Raw genomic sequence first — 22,072 nt, forward strand, 5'->3', positions numbered from 1 at the left:
CACCAGCCTCTGCTTTGGTGGCTGAGGATGATGGGAGTTGTAGTTCAAAAACATTGGCAGGATGAATGCTCTTCTTGAGAATTGTGGGGAAATTAAAATGGTGATTAGATCAAGCTGCCTAGTGCCACCCCCCCAACCCCTGGCCAGCACAAACAAAGCTCTCTAAGACCCATTGGCAGACGAGGGAGCCCACAAGAGGGCATTAAAGCCGTGCCTTCTCTCAAGCATGGAGCCAACCCTGCAACATTCATTATCATTTGGGAAGGGGGTGGGGAGAATGGATTTTTATCTGCACCACCAGGGCTTGAAAAGGCTACTGCCACCACACCCAGGCGGGGAGGAAGGTGTGTGGTTCATTTACAAATTATTCCATTTCAATGTATGCTTAGATAATATGACCTGCAGTTTAACACCAGAGCACTGTTTTTAAAAGCTCAATACTTTACTGTATGCCAGATCAGTTTAACATTCTGGCAATTCAATGGAAATTCGTTGAGTTTCCAAATAGAAATCTACATTTCTTGTGGTATAATAATAATAATAATAATAATAATAATAATAATAATAGCCATTCCAAGAAAGGTTTGGGTTGAGCTCCCTTCTGAACTGGGATCCCTGGACATTAACATCTGCTCATGGCTATACGCCTGGGTTGGTTTGAAACTGCCCAGGATGATGCAATCCAAAGGGCTGGACTGGGTTTTGATGTTGGGCATTCACAAAAGTATTGTGTGAGCAGCATCCCCTGCTAACAGCAAGGGTCTGGTTAGGGGTGGCCTCCCTTTTATTTATTGATCTATGCTTAGAGGGCTCTTGGGCATGTGGTAAAGGGCCAGTGAGACCACCTGCCTCCTCAATGTGTTCAGAATGAAATCGCTAAACTATTGCATAGGCAAATGTTATGCAAATTATTCGTGTCATGGGCCTCTGCCCTTTTTAGCACCTAGCAATGTCCCTGGCCAAGGGTTCCCCTGCTTTGTGCTCAAAAACTGCCAGAGAAGGGAAGATGGAGAAGTTGAGAGTCCCTGGTGCCTCTCTCTCCAGTGCAAACAAATGCCCCCACTGCAAATGCTGGCCCACCACTGATGCTGTTGCTGCCCCCTCCTGTCATCTGCTCCATGTCTTGGCACTTTCACAATTAAACACTGGTATTAAGACACAGAAGTTGTGTTGCTGGTAGGGCTGGCTTGCTTTGCTTGGGTTGAGGAGGACACCGTCAGCTGCTTCAAACATGGGAATCCTTCCCTGTGGCTGTAACTGTCGCAGACCTGTTGGCACAGGGATGGCTAGCTAATGCAGGGAATGAAAGGCACAGTGGTGCTTAAGAGGCTTCCCCTAGCCCTTAGCTGCAGGGAATGTAACCATGAACCTGGATCGCTTGCAAACGGGCAGCACCAGCATTTGATTGGGTGCAGGAGCAGTTAGATCTCATCTCTCCCACATGGTAGCATCCCATCGGGATGTATCACCCCCCCTCTTTGCTTCCTAACTCAGGCTGGCCTCCCCCTCCCCCTTACAAGCTCTGCCACAAACTGTGCAACCCTGGTGCCTCTTGTGACATTGCTCCAGCAGCAGCAGTGCCATCAGGGGCCTCACTCCCAGCAGAGCTGGTTTTCCACATGTGGAAATGTCTAAAGAGGGTCTCTCTCTCTCTCTCCCCATGAGACCATCCATCTAAAAATCAAGGATGGGAAGCCTGTGGCCCTCCAGATGTTGTTGGACTCCCAATTCCCATCAGCCCCAGATGGAGGGGGTCACAAAATGCACCACGGTCCAGCAGTCTCTTTGCTCAACCTTCCCCACTACCTGTTGCCAAGTAAAATCGACTGGTGGAGGAATGGCGCTTGAGGCAAAATGGCTGTATTTTGTACCTTGTTCCCCATTTAAAGTAATATGCAGGGCTGTAATCTGGCAGCCTTAATCTCCAGGGCTGGTGCATTCCCAGAGTAGCCCTGGGATGCTTTAGGTCATGAGTAGCATGGGTAGGCCCACGATTTTGTCTGATTTATGGCATCATAAGCAATGAGCCTGCAGTTCGCTGGCTTTTAGGAGCATACAGGGAGCCATCTTTACTCAAGCCACACTATTGGTCTTGCTAGCTCAGTATCATTAACACAGAGATTCTCAGAATGCAACTACCCCCAGCCCTGACCACTGGTCTTGCTCACCGGGGCTGATGAGCATTGGGAGCCCAGCAAAGCATCTGCTGGCGCACAGGTCCCCTGGCCATGGTACCGACCAGTGCTTCCATAGCCCTTTCATAGCTGTCAACCTTCCCTTTTTTTGCGGGAAATTCCCTTATTCCAGCGCCATTTCCTGCTGCTTCCTGCTGCTATCCCGGATTGTTAGATATCCCATAGACTGTCCCCGGGACAGGTGAGGCTGCTGATCCCTTATTTTCGAGGCTGCTGATCCCTTATTTTCAAATCTGAAAGTTGACAGCTATGAGCCCTTTCAAGGTGCTGACAAAAGAGGGCCTGCCTCATGCTTGCTCCAAGGTAAGGATAAGAAGTGCAAAGTGTCTGGGACCTTTCACTGATGTCATCTCCAGCCGTATCTGCTTACGACATGCATAAGCACCACCCGCCCCAACTTTCTACCAGGAATCTCAGCATCCTTTGCCCAGCTGCACTTCCCAGGGAGGGAGACGTGGCAGTTGGCATCACTTTAAAGCCTGTAGTGTAGACTGGGCCCTCCCCATCTCACACAAGGGCAAACGACAGAGGTGGCTGCATGATTAAAGCAAATCCCGAATTAATGTTCTCTCGGAGAGGGTAATTCCCAAGTCAGGGGAACAAGGAAGAGAAAAGGTTACCTCTGCAGGATCGGAAAAGTAAACCAGAGCTCCTGAATAAAGAGACCTGGTTCTTGGTCTAGCCAGCTGGCTTGTTAGTCGAAGGCAACCGAAGCCAAGAAATTGCTCTGTATTCAAGCACAGGGTTGGTTAGAACCTTGATCTAGATCAGGAATGCGGAACCTTTGGTCCTCCAAATGACGTGGGAATCCAACTCCAATCAGCCCCTTGCAGCATGGTCAATGGACAGGAATGATGGGAGTTGGAGTCGAGCCCCTGGCCGCAGGTTCCTCACCCCAATGTGGGTGGTCCCAAGAGCTAACTACGGCTGAGATCCTGCTGCAACCCACAGCTTCATGTACACCTCCCTGCCAGGGTTCCAAAGGAGACTTGTGAGAACATGATCAACTTCGTTCTGGTTCAGACCAGATGGGAAACAGTTCATGGGGCTGCTTGGACCAGTTGCCCCAGAACACACCTGCCCGTTCTTCCACCCAATATCCTTGCTTTCTGCAATTGCTTTCCTTACAGCAGATGTAGTTGGACTCTGCCCCAATATACCACCCATCACCCTCCCATTTCATACAAGCAGGCAGCATTTGAAACACAGCTTGAGTCCCAGTGCTCACAACTCCCTTCCCCCACCCCAAATTTAGGTCTCTGTGTCATTCTCTCATATATATATATATATATATATATATATATATATATATATATATATATAGTGTTGTTTTGCCTTTTTCTTTTCTTTTTTTTATATAAAAAAGTCACTTTCACAAGGTCACTAAAGTCGATTGTCTTTTTTTTCCTTTTTCTTTTTAGGTTTCATTTGTTTCAAATGGAGGGCTCTCCTATGTTAAACGCTAACCGCTCTACAAAAAGCATTCTGTTCTAAACCACTAGGAAATGTAACAATGAAGCACATTTTTTCTTAAGAAAAAGAAAGAAAGAATAAAAAAAATAAAAATAAAGAAGAGAAGAAAGAAAAAGAAGTCGTCCAGTGGCCAAGCGACCGCATTAGGGAATGTGAACCACGAAGGACAATGAGACAACCCCAGATCCTTCATGTACCGTGACATTTCGCTCACTCTATTTGGCACTTCCTTAAACCTGACCCCCTCCCCCTGACCTCCTCCTCTTCCCCAGCAGATTCTTGAAAGTAATAGAGAATTTGGCTAATGTTACACCAGGGCAATGAGAGACACACAGAGAGAAATTTCATACAAAGGGAATAATCCACCCACCTGCCCATCCCATGTGATCTGCAAACAGCACCTGCTCACAGAGTGAGCTGGTTCAAGGCTAGAGCTCAAGGAGGGGATCAGTAGTAGATGGCTGAGCTTCAGGACCACAGAGAGCTCCCTGTGGAGCAGAATAGTTCTTGCTGGCTGAAGCTTTATTGTGTGGCGTGGCTTCCCTGGAGCCTGATTGGTAGTTAAAGTATTCTAATATACAGGTGTGCACTCGGGCAAGATTGGAGCACCTCCCCTGGCTTCTGGACATGGCAGGGTGAAGGGCGTGGTACCTCAGTGGCACAGCACCCACTTTGCATGCAGATGATCCCAGGTTCAACCCCTTTAACCCCCAGGAATGTCCTGGGAATGTCCCCTGTTTGAAGCCCCAGAGAGCCATTGTCAGTTGGCTCAGACAATACTGAGCTAGTTGAATCAATGGGTCTGACTCAATATAAGGCAGTTTCCTATGCTCCCATGACAGCCCCACTGGAGTGCAGGTAGTGGAGTCATCTGAGTCAGATAAGGAGAGCAGAGCTACATCCCTTGAAGCAAGGCATGCTGGCCCCACTGTCTGATGGGGCTCTTCCTCCATGAAAGCTTCTACTGGTGTCAATGCGTTGGATGATATCTCCTGGGGAGTTTTGAAGGACTCCACTATCTCCATCCTGGGAGCTCTCTGACTGAAAGAGTTCTGGGTCTTATCCCAGACAGGGAGGGAATTCTTCAAGATACACTTTAAGAAAAGGAAGCCATGTTGGTGCATTAGAAAAACCCACAGTCCGGAAATACCTCTACTGGATCAGGCCAAAATGCCACAAAACAGTGAGTAAGCTTTTGAGTTTTCTAAAGCTCTTTGTCAGGCTGGATGTTGAGCAAAGTGGGGAGAGGAAGTGGGGGGAAATCTAGCATGTTGTGGTCACTCTGCATTTTTTGACAGTCTTAAGATCGAATGTAGGAGGAGGTTGCAGACACCAAGTCCATTAGGCTTGGCTAGGTGCTAGGCAGGCTTCAGGGTGCAACTAAGGACTACTGAGACCAGGAAATATGCAAGGGCAATGGTATTGCTGCCTGACTGTGGAGTTCAGATTTGTTTTCTTATGGACTTCTTCTTGCTTTATGTGTGACTTGGATAACCAAATTTAACCATTCAGAAGTGGGACCCTAAAACTGAAGGAATATGCTTTCTTACCACCTGAAGATGGCACTTTACTTTTCAAGGGTTACACATTCCCTCTAACCACCAGGTAATGTAACCCACTTTGACTTCTTTTGACATTTTTAAAGACCTAGCATTCCACCTGAAATCAACCTCCAGCCATATTCCTTTTTACTTTTGCGCTCTAAGAAGGAACCAGTGTGTTTTGCCTAATGATAGGGTTACGTCCTTTATTAGGTTCTTTTTTTAAAAAAACTGTGCGTGCACGAGCTCATGCGCCACTGTGTTTCTGCCAGCAATTGCTGACCGCTGTCCCACGTGGTGACATGCATAATTGCAGCCTCTCAGTAAAGAACTTTCCAGGCTGTGGGCTGACTCCACCCATTAGGCTGGTCATTGGCTCCTCCTGGGCAGGAAGGAGTTTAAGAGGACTTCCTGTCACTGTGGTGCAACAAGGTGTACCCAAGCTCTGGTGGCTTTTGCATTTCCAACTTTATTCTTTGGTCTTGCCTGCTGGTTTGCCCTCTGATCTGGATAGCGCTTTCAATCTGGCTCAAACTCTTACTAAGAGTAGGCCCATTGGAATCAAGGAACCTAAATTAGTCATGTCTATTAACTTTGGTGGATCTACTCTGAACAGGACTAGTATTGAACACCACCCCCAGTCCCTGGCTGCTGTCATGCTCCAGACTTGCCCATGACCCAGCCTCGGTCATTTCTTTGTCCTATCAGTTCTGGGCGCACTGTGAAACCTGAATAACACCTTTGCCAAGCCTCATCCAGTTACGCCTGCAACTTCCTAATGCACCTCTATTTTAACACCAAATGCAGACTTTCAAGCTACCATAAGCCAAACTTTCTCCATTCCTCTGCTTTGCTAGATGTTCAGCCTACTAAGAGCTGGCCCAACGTTCTGTGACACTTTGGGTGGTCCTAATCAAAGCATTGTCCAAGTGTGGAGAGACGTTGCAGCTCCTCTACACAGCCATCTAAGCATGGGTGGGAAACCGGTGGCATTCCAGATGCTGCTGGACTCCAGCTCCCATTATCCCTAGCCACTGATCATGTTGGCTGGGGCTGACAGCAGCTGGAGTCCACCCCTAGTGTAGGCAATACTGAATTAGTCGCACCAATGATCTGCCTTGGCGCAAGGCAGCTTCTCGTGCAAAAAAATATGGTCCTGTGTCTCTTCTTACTCTGGTTTACATTAGCTTTCAATGCATGGGAGAAGCAGATCAGGAACTGTGATTACAACCCCCCAATTTTCTGAAATCCAAGTGCCTATCTGGCGAGAGGAGGAGGAGAGAGCTGTTGCCAAGACCCCCCCCCCACCCTGGCCAAAGTGGCCCCTCCTGCCAGCTTCACTACTCACCCGAACCCCATAGTGTTCAATGCGGTCACAAGGCCACCAGCACTGGCCACACTGCTCACAAGGCGACATCTGCTTGCTTGCTTGCTTGAGCTCGCTTCTCTTGGAAACAACTTGCAGCTTTGACATGAAGCTTTTTTTTTTAGTTTTTTTAAACCTCTTTGAGTTTCTTTTTTTTGTTTTGTTTTGTTTTTTAAATTAATTAATTTATATATATATTAAAAAAGCAATAGTCCTTTGGTCCCTAAACTCTAAGGAATGATATGACTTTGAAAGAAGTTAATCCAATCTCCTTGGACTGGTGACAAAGTGGGACAGAAACCCCCACCCCCAATCCACGGGATATAGATATATAGACCTATTTATATATATATCTTCTGTTAAGTTCAACATCCTCTTAGCAACTGATTTTTCTTTTCTTAAACGGATGCGGAAAAAAAAATTCCCATTTTTTTCTTTCCCCCTTTTTTAAAAACAAAAAGCGTTTCCCAGGTGTAACATACAGGCCTGGTCCAAACCCACCGGCTTTGGTTTAGATCTGTTTGGCCTCCCTCTTCTGAAATCTTGAGCATCAGTCAAGTGCTTTAGAGAGAGGCTGGTCCCACCAGCAGGCTCTGTGCCTGCAACCTTTTCCTGTTGCAAAATCCTACCCCTCTCCTCGTGAGGGGTCTTAAAAAAAAACACGTCTTCTCCAGCGGCTCCTTCCCGTCGTGGAGTTTAGAGTCGGCAAATAGCGATGCCTCTTTCCCTTTTGTCCAATATTGTCACAACCACCTTCTTTGCTTTCTCTTGCCTTAAAGCGGCAAAAGGAAAAAGAAAAAGAAACACCCCCCCGAAACCCCAACCGATTTGGAAAATAAAAATAAAAAAGGTACAACCAAACTGGCTCTCCTCTTTTTCACGAGCATCCTGCCTCCTCTTCCACCTCCTCCTCCTCCTCCGTGATATGTTGCAAAGAAAGAGAGTTACAAGTCTGGATACTGCACGTGGGACAAGGGGAATACTCTTCGTACGCCGCATGGCATCCCATCTGAAAGAGAGAGAAGGGATGTTAAGAAGAGGCAGGCAGTGCCAGGAGCTAGCAGGAAGCCCCATCCCCAGTAGCGAGTGATGGCGTTAGGAGAGAAAGGAAGCTCTTGTCAGGGCCATCTCTATTCAGTGTGTAAAATATATATATCAAACGACTCCCCAATTGCGTACCAGAAGATGTTGAATTCTGAAATGTTCTAGGTTAGGTCTGACCTTCCATTTGTTGTGGGTGTCCCAACAGCCCTGAAGAGCTGCTTCCAGTCAGTGTAGACAAGGGGTTGTCAACCTGGTCCCTACTGTCCACTAGTGGGCGTTTCAGGATTCTAGGTGGGCGGTAGTGGGTTCTACAGCACGAGCTGAATCCTTCCCCCTTCGAGCACTGGTGGGCGGTAAGAAAATTTTACCATTAAGAAAGATGCATTCGTGGGCGGTAGGTATGAAAAGGTTGACTACCCCTGGTGTAGACAGTACTGAGATAGATGGGCCAATGTGGCTTGCGAAATAAACATACTTAGCAACCTTAAACACTGCGAAATACCACCAGTTATCTTGTTTTCTGTATGTAACACACTTAGGCCGCATAGTGAGGGTTCCTGATTTCCAACCACTTCTTCTTTCCCCTCCACCCCCCATCCCAGACGTGAAGCTGATGTTGAACAAGCTCCCCCCCCTTTCCACTGCTGTGTCAGGCTGCTGTTAAAAGAGCAGGGCCTGTGTAAAAGAAAAATGAAAATGCAATTTATCCCAACAGCTCCATATACAGAACAAGTTTCATGGAGCAAGATGGTCAATGTATTGTTGGCCAAAATTCAGATAACTGCTGCTAGAAGCTAGCATAGCAACTGCAGGAGGCCAGGGATGCCATATTGGTTGAGATTTGTCTTAGCTTAAAGGGGTGGAGCCAAGAGGGAGGGGCATGGCCTGAGGAGGAGAGGGAGGGACCAAGAGCTCCCTATGTGATGGAACTGGTGACCATCTTGAGCAGGTTCCATTCTTGATGCATTTCTGCCCTATTAGGAGCATATATGCAGATCCACGCCATACATTTAAAGCACATGCCTTCCCCCAAAGATTTCTGGGAACTGTGGTTTCCCCCCTCACAGCTATGAATTCCCAGCAATCGTAACACACAGCAGTTCCCACGATCCTTTGGGAGAAGTCATGTGCTTCCAATGTGTGCTTTAGTAGGAAGCTGATTTAGACCAGGTCAGAAGATTTGTCTATGTAGTCCAGTATATTGTCTACTCTGATTGGCAATGGTTTTCCAGGGATCTTGAGCAGAACAGAATATTTCCCACCCCTGATACCTGGTCCTTTTAATTGAATTTCGAAGGGCTGAACTGAGGATCTTTTGCATTAAAATTATATGCTCTGCTGCTGAATGAAGGGTCCTCTCCCGTGAAATGCTACACCAGTAACACTCTCCTGCTCCTCTGCTATGGTACCACACTCCATGCCTGCAATCAGGACTAGGACTTTTTCTATGCAAAAAGAAAACGAAACAGAACAGGGCTTTTGTTTGCTTTACATATCTTTTATCCTGGAGTAGGCAATCCGGGTTCATTATCTCCAAACAGGAACGTGAGAAGCTACTGTTCAACAGGTCAGGCCACTGGTCCATCTAACTTAGTATTTTCTACACTAACCTTCCCTGACCTAGTGCCTTCCAGCTTTTTGGATTACAACTTCCATCAGAAGCAGCCAGCGTGGCTGATGGTCATGGATGATGCGGATTGTAGGCTGAGATATCTGGAGGATTGAAGAAAGATGGCCTACACTCACTGGAAGCGACTCTTCAAGGGTTCAGACAGGTTTCTCCCAACCCTGCTGAAGATGTGACTGAAGAGACTGAACTTGAGATGTTTTGCATACAAAACATGTGTTTTCCAACAATCAAGGAGCATTTGCTGTCAATCCTTAGCAGTGAAGCCTTCATGCTCTTGAGACTGTGGAATGCTTGAATTTCCACAAGCATTGGGGTAATATAGAGACTCTAAATTATGCTGGGATGCCAGGAGGGTGGGGGGTGGGGAGAGCTAGCACAACTTGGTGTTTCTTGTGCAGGACTGAGTTACTCAGCCATCATCATCACACAGTAAATATAGAGGACACACACATCAATTGTCACATCACAACAGAGAGAAAAGGAGGTACAAAGAAGGACAAAGTGGAGTTTATGGGCTCAAAAAATCCACAACTAGTAAAAGACTGACCAATCAGCACTCCAAAAACTATCCACCATGGGCATCAATATGGCACTGCACAACCGCCAAAAAGAGAGGAGGAAGGGGTGGGAAGAAGAACTAATAAAAATAAAGCAGAGATGTAGAAAGATCAACGTCAAGTTCATGCAACAAGATTACAACCGGCCACATGGCGTCATCGAGAAGGACGATGACAACATTAGTTAAGTCACTTACAGTTTCAGATAATTTGGGAGGGAGAGTTTTTGTTTGGGTCTCCCATAACAGCTAGAGGGTTGCTAGGCAACTGTGGGGTCATCCTTGGAGCTATGATTGGCCTGGTCTGGTTAGAGACAAAGTAGTGGATGGGTTGGAGGAAACAAAAATATAAAAGAAAAGATGAATCGGTTTGATGCGAGTTCTCAGTATTAATGGTCATTGCTTCTTCTGATAGCTGCAAAATGGAGCAGGAGTCCTCTGAAGTCATATTCACATGGTACATCTAAAGCACAAAGTACTTTAGCAGTCATGGGGAATCACGAGAGCTGTAGTTTGTGCAGGGTGCTGGGAAGTCTAGGTCTCTGAGGCCAGCCCCCTTCACAAACTACAGTTCCCAAGATTCTTTGCAGGGGAGCCATGACTGCCAAAGGGGGTTAAAGTGTTTTAAATGTTTGGTGAGCCTGAAAATAGCTTCCTTCATGAGGCCAATGAATTGCTGGGGAAGATGAGCGCAGGGTGCTACTGCTTTCATGTCCTATTCTGGGCATCCCATAGGCCTGGGGTGGGTAATCCATGACTCTCTAGGTTTTGAACTACAACTCCAAGCATTCCTAATTGTTAGCCGGGGCTGGTGGGAGTTGGGAGTCCAACAATGTGTGGTGGTGGGGGGCACAGATTCCTCACTCCTGCTGTAATAGCAGATGGGCCTCTGGTCGGTTCCAGCAGATCTGTTTGTCATGCTATTGCATCCTGCAGCCCTCTGTGGGATTTCACTCTTGCAAACTGCTTGCAGTGGGTGTGCAACTTACACTGCAATTCTATACACGTCTATGGAGAAGTTAATTCCACAGAATTTCCAGGTAAGTAGGTATAAGATTGGGACGCGGGTGGTGCTGTGGGTTAAACTACTGAGCCTAGGACTTGCCGATCAGAAGGTTGGCGGTTCGAATCCCCGCAATGGGGTGAGCTCCCATTGCTCGGTCCCTGCTCCTGCCAACCTAGCAGTTCAAAAGCACGTCAAAGTGCAAGTAGATAAATAGGTACCACTCTGGTGGGAAGGTAAACTGCATTTCTGTGAGCTGCTCTGGTTCACCAGAAGTGCCTTAGTTATGCTGGCCACATGACCCGGAAACTGTATGCCGGCTCCCTCGGCCAATAAAGCGAGATGAGCGCCACAACCTCAGAGTCGTCCATGACTGGACCTAATGTTCAGGGGTCCCTTTAGCTTTACCTAGGTATAAGATTGTAGCCTTAGTAAGCATACAGCCTAAGCTATGACTTACGCAAAAGTTGGGGAGATTTGCATCATGCATTTAAAGCATACCCAACCATAATCCATAGAACTGTAGAGTTGGAAGGGACCCCAAGAGTCATCTAGGCCAACCCCCTGCAAGGCAGGAATTTCAACTAAACCATCCATGACAGGTGGCCTTCCAGTCTCTGCTTTAAAACCTCCAAGGGAGGAGAGTCCACAACCTCTCAAAGCAGTCCGTTCCACAGTGGAAGTGCTCTTACTCTCAGAAAGTAAGAGCACAATGAAAGCTCATGATTTCCCCTAAAGAATCCTGGGAACTGTAGTTTCCTCACACAGAGCTACATTCACTCTGTTCCCAGGATCCATGTGATTTCAATGTGCATTGGGCATGCTTTAAATGCATCGTGTGGATCTTTTCGTTCAGTTTAACTCTGCGGCTGATTTACACACTGCCTTGATATGGTTAAATTGGGTGTTCCTTTCTCTTTTTTTGCAGTGGCGAGGGGCTTGTGAATGCAACTCACCTCAGCCTGGAAACCCCCTCAAACTATGTGCGGAGCCAGGAGGTGATAAACAAATTCGTGATGACTTCAGACTATCCCAATCAGATCAAAACATTTGATTTAATTAGCATTTGAGGTGGCATGTTGTTGGATTTTAGCCTTTAAGTCACCCCAAGGATCTGTTTCAGGTCAAAAGGCAGGGTAATAATGGCTTCAACAAATAAACACATGTATTCTGTTTGGTGCTCTTGCCATGATTTTGAAAACAGCTACTTGGGTATATGGACTTCAATGGAACCACATAATTATGCTTTAGATTTTACCCTTTCATTGGTCTGAAGACATGTTAGATTATCTTCCTTCCTTCCTATTTACAGATTTAGGTTTTGGCCACAGATATTCTATTCTTGTCTCTTTTTACATAACTATGAAAGCTTTTGGATGTGAAGTTATTGGATGACTTGACCTATTGGTGATTTTATGCTCATTTAAATTTTGATGCATGTTAAATGAACTGTTTGTTGTTGTTGTTTTTTTCAGTGTAGTGATATTATACATATTATTTTTATGTACTGATATTGTACCACTGTTTTTAGTCTATCTTCTATGTGTGAACCACTTTGGGTGCAGGTTATTTGTGTATCAACTATGACACTCAACAACTTAAACGATGTAATATACACGGGTCCCACTATCAGAACACTCATTATCCAAAATCTCTGTTATCTGAATACAAAAAATTATGCCCAAACCTTGCTACATGAATGATTGGTTCAGATATCCAAACAGTCAAAGTTTGCCCACTTCCTTAGTTGTTTGTGTTCTGCTGGCTAGTGGCCATTTGGGGCAGAAAACCATGGAGGGAGGGAGAGAGATTGAACAAATCAGGGAGCAGGAGGGATTGAACAAATAAGTTTTTCCTTTGTTTGGCTTCTGCTGACTGGCTGCAACAGTTTCAGGCAGAGACCAGGGAGGGAGCATGGACAAATCACGGATTAGAAATGTTCCCATAGGAAATAATGGAAATCACCAGCTTGTTATGCAAACACTCACTTAACAAACAATTTCCTGAGATTGCATTGTGCCTGGAGAGTGGGACCTGAACATATCTGTCTCTGTCCCACTGAAGACACAGACATGCTTGCATCCTGCTTAAAGTCAGTGGGATAAATTAGCAGCAATAAATCTAAATTCCCTTGATATCAACTAGCTAGGTATTGTTCTAAGGCTTCTGTTTGTCTGACCTGCTGCTGTTCATTTACTGTGGTTTTATATTAGTTTTTATGGTTTGGTTTGTTTGTATTATGGTTTTAAGATATGCTGTAAACCTCCATGGGATTACTGTGTAACAAAGATTGGCTGATACATTAGGTCAAAAAATAAATAAAATAAATTCATTCTATTTGGATTGGGGTCATTCTCTGTGCCTAAAGACAAACAATAAGGATCGTTGACACTGTACATTATTAGAATAATAAACCATTGAAAGTTTATTTGGGTAATCAATCCCCTATGGGAAGGCTATGTATCATTTATTACCTTTTAGCTTATTTTCATGTGATGGATATGGGCTGGGCCAAAATGCACTGTATTTGCTGTTTTGAACTAGACACACCATTTGTGGTTTTTCGCTCCATTTTCCTCCAGGTTTAACACCGGCCTTGTGGCAAAAGCTTGAGGAAGGCTAACCCCTTTTCCTGCTGGTAGTGTAGCTGGGACAGTCTTGCCTGCCAATGTCTTACCTGCTTTCAGGGCCAAGGTGAACACGGGTCAGTAGGGTCTGTTAGCATCTTTTGGCCGCTTTAGTTGGACCTTTAGCCTCTTCATGCCGATCTGGAAGCCGTTCATGGCCTGAATGGCTGCCTGAGCACTAGTTGGATTGTCAAAACTGACGAAACCTGGGATGGGTCAAGGGGGAAAGTGGGGTGACAGGGGGTGAGAACAGAGAAGGAAAGGAAGGACACAGTTCAGCACCAAGGACAGCGGCAGCCCTCCCTCCATGTTGCTGTTTCACTGCAAGCCTTTCACAGAAAATAGATCCTGAGGAATTCAAAACAGGTGAATGTCAGAGCTAGCTGGCTGCTTAAGAGCAGGATCCCCAATCTGGTGCCTTTCAGATGCTTTGGACTGCGACTCTCATTAGCCCCAGCCAGCACAGCCATACTGGTTGGGGCTGATGGGAGTTTGTTACTCAAAATATCTGGAGGGCACCAGGTTGGGGGAGCTGCTCTTAATGGTGATGGCAGGATGGGCTTGCAAAGGGCTGGTGGAAGTTGTCCTCCAAAACATTTGAAGTGGACTAAGTTGGGGAAGGCTGTTTTAGGCCACTGTTCACTTTCCAGCCACACAAGATTCTTCTTTAACAATAGTCATTGAAAGCAAAATTTAAGAAATCCAATCCATTTAACTCATGGAGTCTAGGTTTGGTTTTGGGTCACCTGGGGTGTTGTGAAGACACGGAGGAAAACCTTAAAGCAGGCATCCCCAACCTGCGGCCCTCCAAATGTTTTGGCCTACAACTCCCATGATCCCTAGCTAACAGGACCAGAGGTCAGGGATGATGGGAACTGTAGTCCAAAACATCTGGAGGGCCGAAGGTTGGGGGTGCCTGCCTTAAAGCCAAAATACACCATATTTTTTCATTGCAATGAGAACATCTTATAATCATGGCCTGCTAGTTAACTTCACAGGATATTAGTAGTCTGCGGGATGTTTCTAACACACTTCAAAATAATGTAATGGCATGTCCTCACTCAACAGGACTTTGAAAAGTTTGGAAGGATGTGCTAACCGTTTGAGAATATGCTGTATGATTCGTTTGACCTTTCAACATCAAAATAAGTTGAAGCAGTGTTTGGGCAAGCCCTTACTTAATTTTTGCTCTTAATACATAGATAAAGGATCCAGTCTGCATTGCTTAAAAAAAACAACCAACAACAGTTGCATTGCTTAAAAAAAATCTATAGCCACAACATTTATTCAGTAAGCAACGGCTGACAGGGGATGGGAGAGAGAAGTGACCCTGGAGGTGCGTGGCACCCACAGCACTCACTCAAAAATTCAGAAGTGCCCACAGGCCTGAAAAGGTTGCCAACCCCTAATTTGAAATATTTGCATACTGCCCTTCCATTAAGAAATCCCAGAGCACTTTACAGTAACTAATACAAACACATGAAAAGGCCATGCTAAAAGCAAACCCAGGAGAGAAAGACATTGCCACAGGTGTCAGGTGAGTCTCCCTAGGGAAAGAGGTGCATAAGCTGATGGAGAGGAGAGAGACCCTTTCTAGCTATGGCCCCTTGCACATGCACCTCTTCCTCTAGGGAGGCTTACCTGAAGAAAATCTTACATACTGGCAAGTTGATGCGAGAGAAAACATCTCCTCAATTATCCAGGTTGCAAGCTGCATAGGGTCTTAAGATGTAAGCACCCACCCTTTGCATTGTATTTGGGAAAGGACTGGAAGCCAATGGAGTTCTTTAAGCACCAGCAGGATGTGATCCCGATGCTCAGTTCCAGACATTAGCTTAGTGGCTCTGTTTTGAACAAGGTAGTCTGCAAAACCATCCCCATGCCTAATGCATTGTTGCTGTTTGCTTTCCCCCAACCTGTGGTCTTTCATACGTTTTAGGCGGCAATTCTCACCATCCCTGACTGATGGAACTTGTACTTCAAACCATCTGGAGAGTACGAGGTTGGAGGAATGACTACTGTAGTCTATGGTGCCATTACATCAGCTGTGTGGGCGAGGCCAGGTACCAGATTCAAGGCTGGCTCCAGAGTTGAGGCAAAGTGCCTGCTGGAGGACACTCCTTTACACCTGCCCACTGGCAGGCTTAATCTGGCAGCGGTGCAGGCATCAGCACTGCCTTTGATGAGCACCAGGCAGCCCTCGGTGGGTATGAGGTTCATTTTAACCTTCCACAATGCATCGGAGTGATGCTACATCAGTGACACGGCAGGAAATGAAAAGAGTAGTTCTCAAACTAAGCTCTCTCTCTCTCTCTCTCTCTCTCTCTCTCTCTCTCTCTCTGTGTGTGTGTGTGTGTGTGTAGCGGACAGGCATAAGTGGTGGACCTTGCTGGTGTGCTGGTGTAGGATGATGACAACTGCTGGTGCTGGATTTGGCCACACATGTGCAGGGCCTTGCAGCTAAGAAATATTCAGGCTACGTTAGACAATGAACTTTGGCTTGCGAAACTCCCAAGCTGGTGGCTGTAAGTTAAATGAAGTGGTCAGACTTTATTTGCAGCAACATGAGGTGCAAATTATGCTTGCAAAGCAACGCCTCCGTTGCATTTTAGTATGGGGTCTGCTAATTTGAGGCCCTAGATTAGTGCCTACTCTGCATATTAGTAAATTTGGCCCTCCATTTTCTTTTTGATCCTTACAAATGAATTGCTTTATGATTTGGTTTAGTAACTTCCCAGGGAGAGAAGTTAAGTTAATGGGCCTATAAATTCCTGCTTTTAAAGTTGGGCATTATGTTTGCCTTTTTCCATTCCACTGGAACCTCACCTGTCATGCATGATTTCTCAAAAATGATTGCTTTGTGGTTTGGAGATGCCTTCAGCATCCCAGGGCGCAATTCATCATGACCTGCTGACTTCTAATCATTTAAGATAGTCAAATATTCTCTGAACAGATCTTTGCCTATCCTAACCTTTGTCCCTCCCTCATTGTTTATATCGATTCTACTAATCATCTGGTCACAATTTATCTCACTGGCGAAAGCCAAAGTGAAGTAGACATTGAGCAATTTAGCTTTCATTGTACTGTGGATTACTAGTACTCTTTCCTTTAATGAATGGACTTTTTTCCACTTTCTGGATATTTTCAGTGTGTTTATAGAAACTCTTCTGATTGTTCCTAATGCAGTCTCAGGAAATGATCTGAAGGCGCTTGTGGCCACCACCTTGCTGAAACGAAGCTAAACCAATTGGTTTTGTGATGGAAGGAAGGCACGTTAATAATGTAAGAAAATAAGGGTTGTTTCCAGTGCCGCTCCTTCTCAGAGTAGACCCACTGAAGTTAACAGGCTTGGAGCATTCATTTAAATGAGTTTACTCTGAGTAGCACTTAGTTGGATACAATATGTAAGTAACATTTCCATAGGGGCAGCCGACACTGTGCCCTCTGGATGTGGTTGGACTACAGTTCTCATAATCCCTGACTATTATCCACACTGACTTGGGCAGACAGGAGCTGAGGCCACAGCTTATGGGAAGGGGCCATAGCTCAGTGGAAGAAAATCTGCTTTGCATGCAAAAGGTTCTAGGTTCAATTCCCAGCATCTCTAGCTAGGCCCATGAATGTCCCTCACCAGAAACCCTGGAGAGCTGCTGCCAGTCAGTCCAGATAATATTGAGCTAGATCAGGGGTAGGCAACCTAAGGCCCGGGGGCCAGATGCGGCCCAATCACCTTCTCAATCCGGCCCACAGATGGTCTGGGAATCAGCATGTTTTTACATGAGTAGAATGTGTGCTTTTATTTAAAATGCATCTCTGGGTTATTTGTGGGGCATAGAAATTTGTTAATCCTCCCTCCCCCCCCCAAAAAAAATATAGTGTGGCCCACCACATGGTCTGAGGGATGGTGGACTGGCCCATGGCTGAAAAAGATTGCTGACCCCTGAGCTAGATGGACCAATGGTCTGACTCTGTAAAAGGCAGCTTCCTGACATCTGGAGGGCACTGTGTTGACTACCCCTGCTCAGATATATGGCACTAAAAGAATGAAACAGCCCGTGATAGCCTTGTGAACCAAGATGGAATGCCCCATTCCTAAGCTACTGTATCATTATCAAAGACCAATTTTTTACAGTTGGGCAATGTAGCAATTGCCAAAAAAAATGCTTCTAAGTGGCCTGGTTTTACATTACAGTGGTGGCATATACAAGAACCAACCAGAGAAGTTTCTCCAGATGTTGGAGTGGAAGCAAACCATATGAGTGAGCCTCATGATTGGATGTTGCCTATAATACTAGCGATGGGCACAATTCCTTGAACTTGCCTTGAAATTATGAGGGGGGTGGGTTGTGTTCCTTGAGTATACACAAACAATTACAATTCCACCCCTGCAAGTATTCTTGAGGAACGCTAAAAAACACCTACTAATGCCTTTCTTCTCTGCAGTTACCCTCCCTTCCAAAGCAGGTACAAGTTTGCTTGAGCATTTTCCCATCAGTTGTCCCCCAAGGGCTGAACCCTGCCTACCACACCTCCCAAAATCCTGACTTCAGAGCTTGCTCCTTGGTCTGAGCCACTTGTCTCAGGTATGAAGACCCCGTCTGACCTCCTGTTCCCATTCCCTGATTGCTGCTTTTGGGTCATGAATCTGCTTCAGCTCTCCTTATGACAGCTGCCCAGGATTCTGGAACTCCACTGCCTGGAGCCTGACCCCTGCTGAGGCCTGACAATAGTCAACCTTATCCCTCCTTATTCTCCCCTTCTGTCACATCTTATTCTGAAATGTGCAGAATTGCATGTTGGCTCCTGGAAGCTAGAGTTCCTTATATAGCAAAATCCTACTTGCCATCTATTTGTGGTGCAAAGTGCAGGAAGAACACACATGTTTCAGCAGCCACCAACACAATGGAAAAGGACTGTGTGGCTCAGTGAGAGAGCATGTGTAAAAGGGCCCTGATTCAATCCCTGGCAACTCAAGGTAGGGCTGGGAGAGACCATAACCCTGGAGAGCCATTGCCAAACAGCATAGACAATACTGAGCGAGACTGACAGATGTTCTGATACAGTATAGGATGACTTCCTATGTTCCTAGAATCTCAAAGGAAGCACACCAGCTACTTACCAAAGCATTTACTTTGGTTGGTGGCACGGTCAACAAAGACTTTGGCAGAGATGACGTTGCCGAAAGGCAAGAACATCTGCATAAGTTCTGCATCCCCAAACTCCTGGGGCAGGTGATAAATGAAGAGGTTACAGCCTTCGGGACCTGGGATAATGACAAAGGTGTACACACAAAGGAAAAGACATGTGTTAGCAGAAAAGAGGCCACGCGCAACATGTTTGGCTACTTTCTCACAATGCACTGCTTGTTGCAGCTCGCTTATCTGCTAGTTCAGCAGATAAAAGTCTTTTTAAAAATCAGTTCATTGCAATTGTTTTTTTCCCTAATATCCACCAGCTTGCTAGAACATAAAGCTGAAAAGAATCATGACACACCTTGAGCAAATATCTAGGTGTATATTAAAATCAATTCAATCCCAGTCATACAGAGAGTTCTTTCCCAGAGCGTCAGAACATGGTCTCAGAATGGCTATATAACAGAGTGTCCTTACTCAAATAATAATTTCTAGTTCAGCTGCAGTCCAACAGCTCACCCACACTTCTGTTTGCCCCACTGCTTTCCCCCAGTAAAACCTGTGGTTTTGCACTGAACAGGAACAGACAGCAGTTGGGTTTTCTGCAGATCGCTGTTTGTTCCGATTTATCACCAAAGAGCGGGTTTTTTATGGAAAGTGGTGGGACAATGACAAAATTGTTTGGACCTAGGCCTAGAAAGCATGTGAGAAGGAGAAAACGTCTTAGCCTCGTGCTGGCTGGGCATGGGACAAGTGGAAGTGTTGAACGAACCCTTAGTTCCACATGGAAGAGTCTTGTTATTACCATCAGGGGATAATTTCTGTATCCTTTCCTTCCTGGCTTTTACACTGGCCCCTCCAGATGTCCTCTATTAAGAATTCATCAGAATTCATGCTCATGATGGCTATGGGGGCAGTTATACACAATCACCACTTGCGCCTGTAAAAGTTTTGGGGAGTTGTAATACTGCTTCTTTTGCAACAGGTACAGGCCCCACGGTTTCCTGTCAAAACATTCTATACCACAGATGTTCTAGGGTTGCTGTTTTTTGTCCTGTTTTTGTTGTTTTTGGTGTTGTCCCTCCAGATGGAAATAATTCAACAACTTTGGTGAAACTTTGCAGAACAACTAATAAAGCTGAATGATGTGTGGACAGCCCAGTGTCAGTCCATCATCAAAGTGCTATTATTGTGTCAGTGGTATATTGCCAAATACACCTGCAAAAGAAGAAGAAGCCAGTAATCCTACTGCCAAAGGGAAGGAGCCTCAACTGATCAATCAGATGAACAATTGGAAGCAGCATAGTCAACAGAAATGACTGTTTGGGCAAATAGAAATGAACCACTCAATCAATAGCAATTGCAGCCGAGACCAAAAGTTTCTCAGCCCAGCAAATTAACATTCTGCAACTTGCAGTTCCCCTGTCTTAAAGCAGAAATGCACCGCTGCTTACCCACTCATTTATTTTGTAAAACCTCCCTAGTTTTATGAAAGCTGCCCACTAGCATTTCTTGACACCCACAAACTGCATAGGGGCATGGTGATCTCCTGCTAGTAGAGAGACCACATCAGGGATCAGGAGGATGACCACATGGGATTACCTGAAGACAGAGACAGTTGCTCTTACAACCTCTTTCTTCCGGTAATCTGCACACTCATCCTCATGGTTTAGAACTATAGTGCTGACTCATCTGTGGGAGAATCTGATGCCTGAAGTGCTCTGATTCCATCTACTACTAAGGGGAAACAAGGAAATGTATTTCTACATACCTCTCAACATATCTAGGCCTCTGTCCTCACACTTATTCAGCTATGGAGGCACATGCAGAGATGTATATTTCTTTCCCTGACTGAGGGGTTGCCAACAATGGTACCCTTCAGATGTTGTGGACCACACCTCTCATCAACTCCTTCCAGCATGGTTAATGGTCAAAGATGATAGGAGCTGCAGTCCACAACATCTGGAAGAAGAGAGAAGAGAAGAGTTTGGATTTGATATCCCGCCTTTCACTCCCCTTCAGGAGTCTCAAAGCGGCTAACATTCTCCTTTCCCTTCCTCCCCCACAACAAACACTCTGTGAGGTGAGTGGGGCTGAGAGACTTCACAGAAGTGTGACTGGCCCAAGGTCACCCAGCAGCTGCAGGTGGAGGAGCGGAGACACGAACCCGGTTTCCCAGATTACGTGACTACTGCTCTTAACCACTACACCACACTGGCTCTCTGGAGGCAAGCAAGGAGCATTGCCACATTTAAAGGACACATTCCAGCCATGCAGAAGGGCTTTGTGAGAGTTGGCGAGGGGTGTATTCCGAAGAGCCTTCCAAGAGAGACCTGTAGTCCAGCCCATCAGTCAGAGGTTCCTAACCCCTGCTTTATTTTGAATGCATGGACACATTTTGTCATAATTTTTCCAGTGCAACTCTTTGTTTTGTTTATTGTGTGTCCCTATGGAAAAGCATAATATAAATAAAACTAACCTAAGTTTATTTCATAGGAGAAGGTATCAACATTCTGCTTTCTGATGTGATGGAGAACCACGGAGTCAAGGACTGTGAGCCCACCCTCCATGTTCCTTTGTTCATTAACGCATCCCCAGGAGGTCTGACTCAATCAGCACCTCACACTCAGAACTCTGGTGTTGCCTCCTTCCAATTCAACTCTCCATCTTTCTTTTTGTTGTGTTCACCTCATTCACACTTCTTTGTAGCCTTGTTTCTATCTTCTCTTTGCTGAATTTCTGCCACCCTTCTACCAACCCGCATGTTGATTTAATCATCCGAGCCACCTGCCGTTCTGTCAATATTTGCATATTGTCATCTAATCATCACCGGCACCATTTATGTAGCTGTCAGTTTGTACATTACAGATCCCAGGAAGAGGGGGACTGCAAGAAACGGCTTTTTTAAATGTCCAAACATGCATCCAAATGCATTATATGAACTAGTCAGGCATGCATCTTTCTCCCTATCAAATCCCAAAAGAACAGCACTGGATAGTCAGATTTCCTGTTCACAAGTCTTTTGGGGAGTGAGTTGCATTCGTATGGTAGGTATTCAGCTGTCATATCTGTTTTAATCTGTCGAGTTCAAGAAGAACTGTAAAAGAAGGCAGAAGAGAACCAGGAACTCACTCACTCACTGTGGGCTCCCAAGTTGAGTTATCTGATGCCATGGTGGGTGAAAGGCAGGTGCCTCCACCCACCTGCCAAAGTGGTTCATGCTGGATGGGAGATTCAGCCTGCCAGCTGGGTCCTGTTCCTTGCCCCGTCCTATCTAATCCAGCATTTTGTACTCAAAGTGCCCAACCAGATGCCTCTGGGAAGCAGGACATGAGCACAAATAGCATTACAGCTATTATTTTAGTGTTTTGCACATTTAAAGTTGCATTTAAATTTGATAGTTTGTTCTACGGAAGGGTGGGAAAACCTTTCTTTAAAAAAACAACAACACAACCCCACTTATTTTACATTTATTCATCTTGGTTATTTATTTTGTGTTAGGCCA

At 45.6% G+C, this 22,072-nt stretch overlaps 1 protein-coding gene across 10 annotated transcripts in view; it reads right to left on the reverse strand.

Moving 5' to 3' along the window:
- Window positions 1-4,183: 4,183 nt before the first annotated feature.
- CELF6 (CUGBP Elav-like family member 6) overlaps window positions 4,184-22,072 on the reverse strand; it is a 200,143-nt gene continuing 182,254 nt past the window's right edge. For 9 of the 10 annotated variants that reach the window (XM_081169220.1, XM_081169222.1, XM_081169223.1 and 6 more), the window contains 3 exons: window positions 18,555-18,698; window positions 13,486-13,641; window positions 4,184-7,584 (listed from right to left, as the gene is read on the reverse strand). In XM_081169220.1, coding sequence (XP_081025346.1) covers window positions 13,514-13,641; window positions 18,555-18,698 — 272 coding nt within the window. In that variant the 3' untranslated portion in view covers window positions 4,184-7,584; window positions 13,486-13,513. Of the gene's footprint in view, window positions 7,585-10,003; window positions 10,110-13,485; window positions 13,642-18,554; window positions 18,699-22,072 lie in introns of all 10 variants that reach the window. The other variant, XR_014001873.1, reaches the window with a different exon arrangement.

Source organism: Podarcis bocagei (assembly GCF_964188305.1).
Source record: "Podarcis bocagei genome assembly, chromosome: 14".
Classification (NCBI taxonomy): Eukaryota; Metazoa; Chordata; class Lepidosauria; order Squamata; family Lacertidae; genus Podarcis; species Podarcis bocagei.